Below are 13,437 nucleotides of genomic sequence, written 5' to 3'. Positions count from 1 at the left end.
TTAGTAATGACGTTTATTTACAGTATATAGTGTCTTGTGTGTAGTGTACTGGGCACCTGTGAGGTCTGTAGGTGCTTTAGTAATGACATTTATACACAGTATATAGTGTTTTTGTGTAGGGTACTGGGCACATTGAGCACCTGTGAAGTCTGTAGGTGCTTTAGTAATGACGTTTATTTACAGTATATAGTGTGTTTTGTGTAGGATCCTGGGAACATTGGGTACCTGTGAGATCTGTAGGTGCTTTAGTAATTACGTTTATTTACAGTACATAGTGTGTTTTGTGTAGGGTACTGGGCACCTGTGAGGTCTGTAGGTACTTTAATAATGACGTTTATTTACAGTATATAGTGTGTTTTGTGTAGGGTACTGGGCACCTCTGAGGTCTATAGGTGCTTTAGTAATGACATTTATTTACAGTACATAGTATGTTTTGTGTAGGGTACTGGGCACCTCTGAGGTCTATAGGTGCTTTAGTAATGACATTTATCTACAGTACATAGTATGTTTTGTGTAGGGTACTGGGCACACTGGGCATGTTAGGTCTGTAGGTGCTTTAGTAATGACATTTATTTACAGTATATAGTGTGTTTTGTGTAGGGTAATCGGCACACAGGGCATGGTAGGTCTGTAGGTGCTTTAGTAATGACATTTATTTACAGTATACAGTGTGTTTTGTGTAGGGAACTGGACACACTGGGCATCTATGAGGTCTGTAGGTACTTTAGTAATAACGTTTATTTACAGTATATAGTGTGTTTTGTGTAAGGTACTGGGCACACAGGGACCTGTTAGGTCTGTTGGTGCTTTAGTAATGACATTTATTTTCAGTACATAGTATGTTTTGTGTAGGGTACTGGGCACATGTGAGGTCTGTAGGTGCTTTAGTAATGACATTTATTTACAGTATCTAGTGTGTTTTGTGTAGGGTACTGGGCACACTGGGCACATGTGAGGTCTGTAGGTGCTTTAGTAATTACATTTATTTACAGTATATAGTGAGTTTTGCGTAGGGTACTGGACACATTGGGCACCTGTGAGGTCTGTAGGTGCTTTAGTAATGACATTTATTTACAGTATATAGTGTGTTTTGTGTAGGGTAATCGGCACACAGGGCATGGTAGGTCTGTAGGTGCTTTAGTAATGACATTTATTTACAGTATACAGTGTGTTTTGTGTAGGGAACTGGACACAATGGGCACCTATGAGGTCTGTAGGTGCTTTAGTAATGACAGTTATTTACAGTATATAGTGTGTTTTGTGTAGGGTACTGGGCACACGTGAGGTCTGTAGGTGTTTTAGTAATGACATTTATTTACAGTATATAGTGTGTTTTGTGTAGGGTACTGGGCACACTGGGCACTGTGAGGTCTGTAGGTGTTTTAGTAATGACATTTATTTACAGAAGTGTGTTTTGTGTAGGGTACTGGGCACCTGTGAGGTCTGTAGGTACTTTAGTAATAACGTTTATTTACAGTATATAGTGTGTTTTGTGTAGGGTACTGGACACAGGGACCTGTTAGGTCTGTTGGTGTTTTAGTAATGACATTTATTTTCAGTACATAGTGTGTTTTGTGTAGGGTACTTGGCACACTGGGCACATGTGAGGTCTGTAGGTGCTTTAGTAATGACATTTATTTACAGTATATAGTGTGTTGTGTGTAGGGTACTGGGCACACAGGACACCCGTGAGGTCTGTAGGTGTGAGGTCTGTAGGTGCTTTAGTAATGACATTTATTTACAGTATATAGTGTGTTTTGCATAGGGTACTGGACACATTGGGCACCTGTGAGGTCTGTAGGTGCTTTAGTAGTGACATTTATTTACAGTATATAGTGTGTTGTGTGTAGGGTACTGGGCACACAGGACACCCGTGAGGTCTGTAGGTGTGAGGTCTGTAGGTGCTTTAGTAATGACATTTATTTACAGTATATAGTGTGTTTTGTGTAGGGTACTGGGCACACTGGGCACCTGTGAGGTCTGTAGATGCTTTAGTAATGACATTTATTTACAGTATATAGTGTGTTTTGTGTGTAGGGAACTGGGTACACTGGACATGTGAGGTCTGTAGGTGCTTTAGTAATGACATTTATTTACAGTATATAGTGTGTTTTGTGTGTAGGGAACTGGGTACACTGGACATGTGAGGTCTGTAGGTGCTTTAGTAATGACATTTATCTACAGTACATATGGGCATATGTAGATGCTTTAGTAACGACATTTATTCACAGTATATAGTGTGTTTTGTGTAGGGTACTGGGCACACAGGACACCTGTGAGGTCTGTAGGTGCTTTAGTAATGACATTTATTTACAGTATATAGTGTGTTTTGTGTAGGGTACTGGGCACACTGGACATGTGAGGTCTGTAGGTGTTTTAGTAATGACATTTATTTACAGTATATAGTGTGTTTTGTGTAGGGTACTGGACACATTGGGTACCTGTGAGGTCTGTAGGTGCTTTAGTAATGATGTTTATTTACAGTATCTAGTGTGTTTTGTGTAGGGTACTGGGCACACGTGAGGTCTGTAGGTGTTTTAGTAATGACATTTATTTACAGTATGTAGTGTGTTTTGTGTAGGGTACTGGGCACTGTGAGGTCTGTAGGTGTTTTAGTAATGACATTTATTTACAGAAGTGTGTTTTGTGTAGGGTACTGGGCACCTGTGAGGTCTGTAGGTACTTTAGTAATAACGTTTATTTACAGTATATAGTGTGTTTTGTGTAGGGTACTGGACACAGGGACCTGTTAGGTCTGTTGGTGTTTTAGTAATGACATTTATTTTCAGTACATAGTGTGTTTTGTGTAGGGTACTTGGCACACTGGGCACATGTGAGGTCTGTAGGTGCTTTAGTAATGACATTTATTTACAGTATATCGTGTGTTTTGCATAGGGTACTGGACACATTGGGCACCTGTGAGGTCTGTAGGTGCTTTAGTAGTGACATTTATTTACAGTATATAGTGTGTTGTGTGTAGGGTACTGGGCACACAGGACACCCGTGAGGTCTGTAGGTGTGAGGTCTGTAGGTGCTTTAGTAATGACATTTATTTACAGTATATAGTGTGTTTTGTGTAGGGTACTGGGCACACTGGGCACCTGTGAGGTCTGTAGATTCTTTAGTAATGACATTTATTTACAGTATATAGTGTGTTTTGTGTGTAGGGAACTGGGTACACCGGACATGTGAGGTCTGTAGGTGCTTTAGTAATGACATTTATCTACAGTATATAGTGTGTTTTGTGTGTAGGGAACTGGGTACACTGGACATGTGAAGTCTGTAGGTGCTTTAGTAATGACATTTATCTACAGTACATATGGGCATATGTAGATGCTTTAGTAATGACATTTATTCACAGTATATAGTGTGTTTTGTGTAGGGTACTGGGCACACAGGACACCTTTGAGGTCTGTAGGTGCTTTAGTAATGACATTTATTTACAGTATATAGTGTGTTTTGTGTAGGGTACTGGGCACACTGGACATGTGAGGTCTGTAGGTGTTTTAGTAATGACATTTATTTACAGTATATAGTGTGTTATGTGTAGGGTACTGGACACATTGGGTACCTGTGAGGTCTGTAGGTGCTTTAGTAATGATGTTTATTTACAGTATCTAGTGTGTTTTGTGTAGGGTACTGGGCACACGTGAGGTCTGTAGGTGTTTTAGTAATGACATTTATTTACAGTATATAGTGTGTTTTGTGTAGGGTACTGGGCACACTGGGCACTGTGAGGTCTGTAGGTGTTTTAGTAATGACATTTATTTACAGAAGTGTGTTTTGTGTAGGGTACTGGGCACCTGTGAGGTCTGTAGGTACTTTAGTAATAACGTTTATTTACAGTATATAGTGTGTTTTGTGTAGGGTACTGGACACAGGGACCTGTTAGGTCTGTTGGTGTTTTAGTAATGACATTTATTTTCAGTACATAGTGTGTTTTGTGTAGGGTACTTGGCACACTGGGCACATGTGAGGTCTGTAGGTGCTTTAGTAATGACATTTATTTACAGTATATAGTGTGTTTTGCATAGGGTACTGGACACATTGGGCACCTGTGAGGTCTGTAGGTGCTTTAGTAGTGACATTTATTTACAGTATATAGTGTGTTGTGTGTAGGGTACTGGGCACACAGGACACCCGTGAGGTCTGTAGGTGTGAGGTCTGTAGGTGCTTTAGTAATGACATTTATTTACAGTATATAGTGTGTTTTGTGTAGGGTACTGGGCACACTGGGCACCTGTGAGGTCTGTAGATGCTTTAGTAATGACATTTATTTACAGTATATAGTGTGTTTTGTGTGTAGGGAACTGGGTACACCGGACATGTGAGGTCTGTAGGTGCTTTAGTAATGACATTTATCTACAGTATATAGTGTGTTTTGTGTGTAGGGAACTGGGTACACTGGACATGTGAGGTCTGTAGGTGCTTTAGTAATGACATTTATTTACAGTATATAGTGTGTTTTGTGTAGGGTACTGGGCACACTGGGCACCTGTGAGGTCTGTAGATGCTTTAGTAATGACATTTATTTACAGTATATAGTGTGTTTTGTGTGTAGGGAACTGGGTACACCGGACATGTGAGGTCTGTAGGTGCTTTAGTAATGACATTTATCTACAGTATATAGTGTGTTTTGTGTGTAGGGAACTGGGTACACTGGACATGTGAGGTCTGTAGATGCTTTAGTAATGACATTTATTCACAGTATATAGTGTGTTTTGTGTAGGGTACTGGGCACACAGGCACCTGTTATGTCTGTAGGTGCTTTAGTAATGACATTTATTTACAGTATATAGTGTGTTTTGTGTAGGGTACTGGGCACACTGGACATGTGAGGTCTGTAGGTGTTTTAGTAATGACATTTATTTACAGTATATAGTGTGTTTTGTGTAGGGTACTGGACACATTGGGTACCTGTGAGGTCTGTAGGTGCTTTAGTAATGATGTTTATTTACAGTATCTAGTGTGTTTTGTGTAGGGTACTGGGCACACGTGAGGTCTGTAGGTGTTTTAGTAATGACATTTATTTACAGTATATAGTGTGTTTTGTGTAGGGTACTGGGCACACTGGGCACTGTGAGGTCTGTAGGTGTTTTAGTAATGACATTTATTTACAGAAGTGTGTTTTGTGTAGGGTACTGGGCACCTGTGAGGTCTGTAGGTACTTTAGTAATAACGTTTATTTACAGTATATAGTGTGTTTTGTGTAGGGTACTGGACACAGGGACCTGTTAGGTCTGTTGGTGTTTTAGTAATGACATTTATTTTCAGTACATAGTGTGTTTTGTGTAGGGTACTTGGCACACTGGGCACATGTGAGGTCTGTAGGTGCTTTAGTAATGACATTTATTTACAGTATATAGTGTGTTTTGCATAGGGTACTGGACACATTGGGCACCTGTGAGGTCTGTAGGTGCTTTAGTAGTGACATTTATTTACAGTATATAGTGTGTTGTGTGTAGGGTACTGGGCACACAGGACACCCGTGAGGTCTGTAGGTGTGAGGTCTGTAGGTGCTTTAGTAATGACATTTATTTACAGTATATAGTGTGTTTTGTGTAGGGTACTGGGCACACGTGAGGTCTGTAGATGCTTTAGTAATGACATTTATTTACAGTATATAGTGTGTTTTGTGTGTAGGGAACTGGGTACACTGGACATGTGAGGTCTGTAGGTGCTTTAGTAATGACATTTATCTACAGTACATATGGGCATATGTAGATGCTTTAGTAATGACATTTATTCACAGTATATAGTGTGTTTTGTGTAGGGTACTGGGCACACAGGACATGTGAGGTCTGTAGGTGTTTTAGTAATGACATTTATTTACAGTATATAGTGTGTTTTGAGTAGGGTACTGGACACATTGGGTACCTGTGAGGTCTGTAGGTGCTTTAGTAATGACATTTATTTACAGTATATAGTGTGTTGTGTGTAGGGTACTGGGCACACTGGACATGTGAGGTCTGTAGGTGTTTTAGTAATGACATTTATTTACAGTATATAGTGTGTTTTGAGTAGGGTACTGGACACATTGGGTACCTGTGAGGTCTGTAGGTGCTTTAGTAATGATGTTTATTTACAGTATACAGTGAGTTTTGTGTAGAATACTGGGCACATTGGGCACCTGTGAGGTCTGTAGGTGCTTTAGTAATGTCATTTATATACAGTATATAGTGTGTTTTGTGTAGGGTACTGGGCACCTGTGAGGTCTGTAGGTGCTTTAGTAATGACGTTTATTTACAGTATATAGTGTCTTGTGTGTAGGGTACTGGGCACCTGTGAGGTCAGTAGGTGCTTTAGTAATAACGTTTATTTACAGTATATGTGTTTTGTGTAGGGTACTGGGCACATTGGGCACCTGTGAGGTCTGTAGGTGCTTTAGTAATGACATTTATTTACAGTATATAGTGTGTTTTTTAGGGTACTGGGCACACAGGGCACCTGTGAGGTCTGTAGGTGCTTTAGTAATGATATTTATTTACAGCATATAGTGTGTTTTGTGTAGGGTACTGGGCACACTGGGCACCTGTAGATGCTTTAGTAATGACATTTGTTTACAGTATATAGTGTGTTTTGTGAAGGGTACTGGGCACATAGGGCACCTGTTAGGTCTGTAGGTGCTTTAGTAATGACATTTATTTACAGTATATAATGTGTTTTGTATATATATATATATATATATATATATATATATATATATATATATATACACACTATATATATATATATTCCATATTCTGAACATGTCCTTTGTCTGTTTGTAGTTGGCGCTCTCCAGATGAGCATGAAAGTGAACGAGAGGAGTATGGTGCATTATGCAACATGTGGCTCACCAGCCGACCGCACCGGCTACCTCTACAAGAGGGGACAGTGGAATGTGGCCTACCAAAAACGATGGTTTGTGCTGAAGGGTAACCTTCTCTTTTATTTTGAGGAGCGCCAGAGCAGAGAGCCCGTAGGAGTTGTGATACTGGAGGGCTACACCGTGGAGCTCTGCCAGTCTGAAGAGGAGTTTGCCTTTGCTGTGCGATTTGATGTGCAAGATTCCCGATCTTACATTCTGGCTGCAGAAAGTCAGGAGGACATGGAGAGCTGGGTGAAGGCTTTGTCTAGGGCGAGCTTTGACTACATGAGGCTGGTGGTCAGGGAACTGGAGAGAGAACTGGAGGTGATGCAGAAGTGTAGAGTACGTAAGACAAAGGGTCGACAAGTTGTAAGGGCCCGGACAACAGCTCGGGTTAAGTGGGATAATTTCAAGATATTGGATTCTAACAATGGTTTCATTTATCCAGAAAACTCCAGCATGGACACACATGCCAGAAGCGCTACAGGTACCACACCACCACCCTTGCCCCCTCGAAGACGGGGTGCATTTTGGGTTGACCCATTTGCCCCAGCCACCTCCATCATGGCATCAGGAAGCCCAGTATGCCCAGAGACTCTTTGTTTTACTAAACTGCATGAGTATTATGGGAAAGAAATTAGGGAGCTACGGAAAAAGTGGCAGGAAGAAAATATGAGCCATGAGCAAAGACAATAAGAAGGGGACAGCGGTGACATGATGGTCACTCACCTGTGTCTGGGAATATGTTTTCGTGGATATGGCTGTGATTGTGCTACAAGCCTTTGTAACTGCGTGGTCCCCAAAATGTCAAGCTGAACATGTCAAAAGCTCATTCAAATGGATGGCACCTGATTTGTACCCCTCGCTGACTAGCCGCCATGATGTAACCTATTGACATTGATTACAATGAGCCAGGAAAATAAGGGGAAGTTGTCACTACCCATTAAAAACAAATCATTAAGGGACAGTCTAGTCAGAATTTTTATTGTTTAAAAAGATAGATAATCCCTTTATACCCATTCCCCAGTTTTGCATAACAAACACAGTTATATTGATATACTTTTTACCTCTGTTATTACCCTGTATCTAAGCCTCTGCAGACTGCCCCTTATCTCAGTTATATTAATATACTTTTTACCTCTGTGATTACCTTGTAGCTAAGCCTCTGCAGACTGCTCCTTATCTCAGTTATATTAATATACTTTTTACCTCTGTGATTACCTTGTAGCTAAGCCTCTGCAGACTGCCCCTTATCTCAGTTATATTAATATACTTTTTACCTCTGTGATTACCTTGTATCTAAGCCTCTGCAGACTGCCCCCTTATCTCAGTTATATTAATATACTTTTTTACCTCTGTGATTACCCTGTATCTAAGCCTCTGCAGACTGCCCCTTATCTCAGTTATATTAATATACTTTTTACCTCTGTGATTACCCTGTATCTAAGCCTCTGCAAACTGCTCCTTATCTCAGTTATATTAATATACTTTTTACCTCTGTGATTACCCTGTATCTAAGCCTCTGCAGACTGCTCATTACCTCAGTTATATTAATATACTTTTTACCTCTGTGATTACATTGTATCTAAGTCTCTGCAGACTGCCCCCTTCTTTCTTTTAAAAGACTAGCATTTTAGCCAATCAGTGCTGACTACTAAGTAACTCCATGGGCATGAGCACAGTGTTATCTATATGGTACACATGAACGTACGCCCTCTAGCTGTGAAAAACTGTCAAATGCATTTAGATAAGAGGTGGACTTCAAGGGCTTAGAAATTAGCATATGAGCCTACAAACTTTCAGCAAAGAATACCAAGAGAGCCAAGCAAATGTTATGATAAAAGTAAATTGGAAAGTTGTTTAAAATGACATGGCCTATCTGAATCATGACAGTTTAATTTTGACTAGACTGTCCCTTTAATCTGTTTTTTCTTACTATCCCTTTATTTTATCAGTCACCAGAATCATGCTACCCTGCCACAGACCTGTGAGAACTTCTGAATGGGAGTTTTAATTCACAACTATATTACTCCAGCCCGGTGCCTCGTCCCTCTGAAATTCCTGTATAAGGAAATCACTTTTTTATTTGTACAAAACAAGCTGAAGTGAAATATAAAGTTACAATTGGGCCCATGACACTCCATGGTGGGATAGTGCAAGTGGCCGATGACTTTTGGATCTATACTGCACATACAAAGCAGCCAGATGGGATTATAGACTTGAGTCTTATGGACCTGCACCTCTGTATTATTATTTTCTGCACTCCAATACTTGTTTACAGGTCCTCCGTACCCCAGGACATGGCGAGGGATTAGTAGACGCTGCAGGCCCAGCTGAAAAATGAAATGCATGTGTAATAAGTATTTATATATTGTTACTTAGGACTGACAATACAGCCACAATGTGTGCTGTTGTATGATATTATATTCTTTGTGTAAACCTAAAATACGTCCCCACACTACACACCGAGACTTGAGACATTTATTTCCTGGGATTTCCTTGTAGGAACATTCGCAACTGATGTCAGTGTGCGTGTGTTAGGTCACACAGCCACCATCTTTGTTCTTTCTATAGAAAAAAACAAAAAGTACATTAGTGTTACCGAGCATGCACCCCTAAACCTAGTGAGACTGCACCCCTAAAACAGGTGAGACCACCCCAAACCTAATGAGACTCCACCCCCAAACCTGGTGAGACTCCAACCCCAAACCTGGTGAACCTCCACCCCCAAACCTGGTGAGACCCCACCTCCAAACCTGGTGAGACTGCACCCCTAATTCAGATGAGACTGAACCCCTAAACCCTGTGAGACTGTGCCCCTAAACCATGTAATAATGTACCTCTAAATCTTGTGAGATTGCACCCCTAAACCTGGTGAGACTGGACCTCTAAACCTGGTGAGACTGCACCCCTAAACCAGGTGCGATTGAACCTCTAAAGCTGGGGCACCCTTAAACCTAGGACAGTACCCCTAAACCAGGTGAGACTACACCACTAAACCTGGAGACTGTACCCCATAACCGGGTGAGACTGAAACACTAAACCATGTGAGACAGAGGGGCCTATCTATCAAAGTGTCATCTTCAAAAACGCCAGAATTCCGCATCGTAATTGTTGTGAGATTGATTATCAAATCCTTGACCTAGTTATCAAATCCTCAAGAAATTTGTGACGTAACATACGATCCGCCGGTCTCAATCTGATGCAGATCGATGCTTACATCATTACAGATGATACACATTCGGTTCTATTTGACACTTTTTCCCAGTTAGCAAACTTTTAACAGGTATGCTTGCGTTTTTTTCGACCCAGCGTACTTGGTTTTCAATCCGCCACCCTGGAGGCTGCGGATTCCATAGAAATCAATGGGAGTCTGAAAGCAGCAAAATTGTATGTTCGATGCTGCAAGACAAAGACATATAACCCATTGATTTCTATGGTAGAAAACAAGTAACGTTTACACCTAACACCCTAACATAAACCCAGAGTCTAAACACCCCTAATCTGCCGCCCCGACATCGCCTCAATCTAAATAAAATGTATTAACCCCTATTCCGCCATTCCCGACACCGCCGCCACTAAATGTATTAACCTCTAAACCTCTGGCCTCCCACATCACCACCACTAACTAAACTTATTAACCCCTAAACCGTCAGCCCCCCACATCGCCAAAAACTAAATTAAGCTATTAACCCCTAAACCTAACAACCCCCTAACTTTAAATTAAAATTACAACATCCCTATCTTAATATAAATTAAAACTTACCTGTAGAATTAAAATAAACTATTTTAAACTATAAATTAACCTACCCTAACTATTATACTACAATTAAATTAAAATACCAATTAAATAAACTAAATTACATATTAAAGAAACCTAACCCTACTCAAATTATTTAAATATACAATTAAACATTATTAAAAGTACTAAATTACAGAAAAAAACAAACACTAAGTTACAAAAACAAACAAACACTAAGTTACAACCCCCCCACACTAAATTACGAAAAATAAAAAAACTAATTATCAAAAATAAAAAAGAATTGCACCTAATCTAATAGCGCTATCAAAATAAAAAAGCCCCCCAAAAAACAAAAAACCCTAGCCTACAATAAACTACCAATGGCCCTTAAAAGGGCCTTTTGTGGGTCATTGCCCCAAAGATAACAGCTCTTTTACATTGCAAAAAAATACAAACACCCCCCAACAGTTAAACCCACCACCCAACCAACCAACCCCCCCAAATAAAAAACCTATCTAAAATAACCTAAGCTTCCCATTGCCCTGAAAAGGGCATTTGTATGGCCATTTCCCTTAAAAGGGCATTTAGCTCTTTTACATGCAAAGACCCTAATCTAAAAATAAAACCCACCCAAAATTCCCTTAAAAAAACCTAACACTAACCCCCGACGATCCACTTACAGTTCTTAAAGTCCCGCTTGAAGGATCCATCCAGCCAGAGACGTCCTCATCCAGGCGGCAAGAAGTCTTCATCTGGGCGGCCTCTTCCATCTTCATCCAGCCGGAGAAGTCCTCATCCAGGCGGCAAGAAGTCTTCATCCAGATGGCATCTTCTATCTTCAGCCATTCGGCACAGAGCGGGTCCATCCTGAAAACATCCGGCACTGAGCATCCTCTTCATACGGTCGCCGCCGTACACTGGAACTTCAATGCAAGTGACGTCCCTTACATTCCTATTGGCTGAAAGACTTCAATCAGCCAATAGGAATTAGAGCTGCTAAAGTCCTAGGATTTGAGCAGCCAATAGGATTTTAGCAGCTCTAATCCTATTGGCTGATTGAAATCTTTCAGCCAATAGGAATGCAAGGGATGCCATCTTGGATGGCGTAATTTGCATTGAAGTTCCAGTTTACGGCGGCGACCATATGAAGAGGATGCTCTGCGCTGGATGTCTTCAGGATGGACACGTTCCGCATTGGATGGATGAAGATAGAAGATGCCGTCTGGATGAAGACTTCTTGCCGCCTGGATGAGGACTTCTACGGCTGGATGAAGACGGAAGAAGCTGCCCGGATGAAGACTTCTTCCCGCCTGGATGAGGACTTCTCTGTCTGGATGGATCCTTTAAGCGGGACTTCAAGAACTGTAAGTGGATCATCGGGGGTTAGTGTTAGATTTTTTTAAGTTTTTTTTGGGTGGGTTTTATTTTTAGATTAGGGTCTGGGCACGTAAAAGAGCTAAATGCCCTTTCAGGGCAATGGGGAGCTTAGGTTACTTTATATAGGTTTTTTTATTTGGGGGGGTTGGTTGGTTGGGTGGTGGGTTTAACTGTTGGGGGGTCTTTGTATTTTTTTGCAATGTAAAAGAGCTGACATCTTTGGGGCAATGCCCCACAAAAGGCCCTTTTGAGGGCCATTGGTAGTTTATAGTAGGCTAGGGTTTTTCTATTGGGGGGGGGACTTTTTATTTTGATAGGGTTATTAGATTAGGTGTAATTCTTTTTTATTTTTGATCATTTGTTTTTTTATTTTTCGTAATTTAGTGTTTGTTTGTTTGTAACTTATTGTTAATAATTTGAGTAGGGATAGTTTTCTTTAATATGTAATTTAGTTTATTTATTTGGTATTTTAATTTAATTGTAGTATAATAGTTAGGGTAGGTTAATTAATAATTTAAAATAGTTTATTTTAATTCTACAGGTAAGTTTTAATTTATATTAAGATAGGGATGTTGTAATTTTAATTTAAAGTTAGGGGGTTGTTAGGTTTAGGGGTAAATAGCTTAATTTAGTTTTTTGCGATGTGGGGGGTGACGGTTTAGGGGTTAATAGGTTTAGTTAGTGGTAGTGATGTGGGAGGTCTCATGAGATGTTTTTATAAGACTACCTTATAGAATACTTTTTGCTATAGTTGTCTGTTTACATAGAAATAAAATATATTTTGGAGTAACATACGTGTGACTTGTATATAAGCTCCCATGAAGCAAGGCATAAACTGTGGATTTATTATACTAATTACATAACAGACAGAGATAAGCACTCAGCTAAAAGACAACACATTTCACAGCTACAGCACAATGCGTTTCATGGCAAACAAACAATCCTTTTTTACGGCTAACAAACAATGCATTTCACAGCTACCGCACAAGACATTTCACAGCTAACAATCGGCTAGATTACGAGTTTTGCGTTATGGGGTGCGGTGCTAACTTGCCCGTTATTGTCACCGCTCACTTACCTACAGCGCTGGTATTACAGGTTTTCCTAAACCAGGCGTTATTAGGCAAGAAGTGAGCGTAGAGCAAAATTGTGTTCCATACTCCACTCCAATACCAGCGCTGCTTAAGTCGGTGAGCTGGTTATAGGTGCTCGTGCACGATTTCCCCATAGACATCAAAGAGAGAGCCAGCTGAAAAAAAGCCTAACACCTGAAAAAAAGCAGCGTAAAGCTCAGTAACGCAGCCCTATTGATCCCTATGGGGAAACACATTTTATGTTTACACCTAACACCCTAACATAAACCCAGAGTCTAAACACCCCTAATCTGCCACACCCCACATCGCCAACACCTACATTACACTTATTAACCCCTAATCTGCCGCCCCCGACATCGCCGACACCTACATTA

The 13,437-nt window shown here is 40.5% G+C and overlaps 1 protein-coding gene across 2 annotated transcripts in view; it reads left to right on the top strand.

The window, feature by feature from the left end:
• PHETA2 (PH domain containing endocytic trafficking adaptor 2) overlaps positions 1 to 9,313 on the top strand; it is a 101,375-nt gene extending 92,062 nt beyond the window's left edge. For both annotated transcript variants that reach the window (XM_053721385.1, XM_053721384.1), the window contains exon 2: positions 6,771 to 9,313. In XM_053721385.1, coding sequence (XP_053577360.1) covers positions 6,785 to 7,546 — 762 coding nt within the window. In that variant the 5' untranslated portion in view covers positions 6,771 to 6,784 and the 3' untranslated portion in view covers positions 7,547 to 9,313. The remainder of the gene's footprint in view (positions 1 to 6,770) is intronic.
• The last annotated feature ends 4,124 nt before the right edge of the window (positions 9,314 to 13,437 follow it).

The sequence above is a fragment of the Bombina bombina genome, chromosome 7 (assembly GCF_027579735.1).
Source record: "Bombina bombina isolate aBomBom1 chromosome 7, aBomBom1.pri, whole genome shotgun sequence".
NCBI classification, from domain to species: Eukaryota; Metazoa; Chordata; class Amphibia; order Anura; family Bombinatoridae; genus Bombina; species Bombina bombina.
The sequence above is the reverse complement of the archived record's forward strand: the minus strand, read 5'-3'. Positions and strand labels throughout refer to the sequence as shown.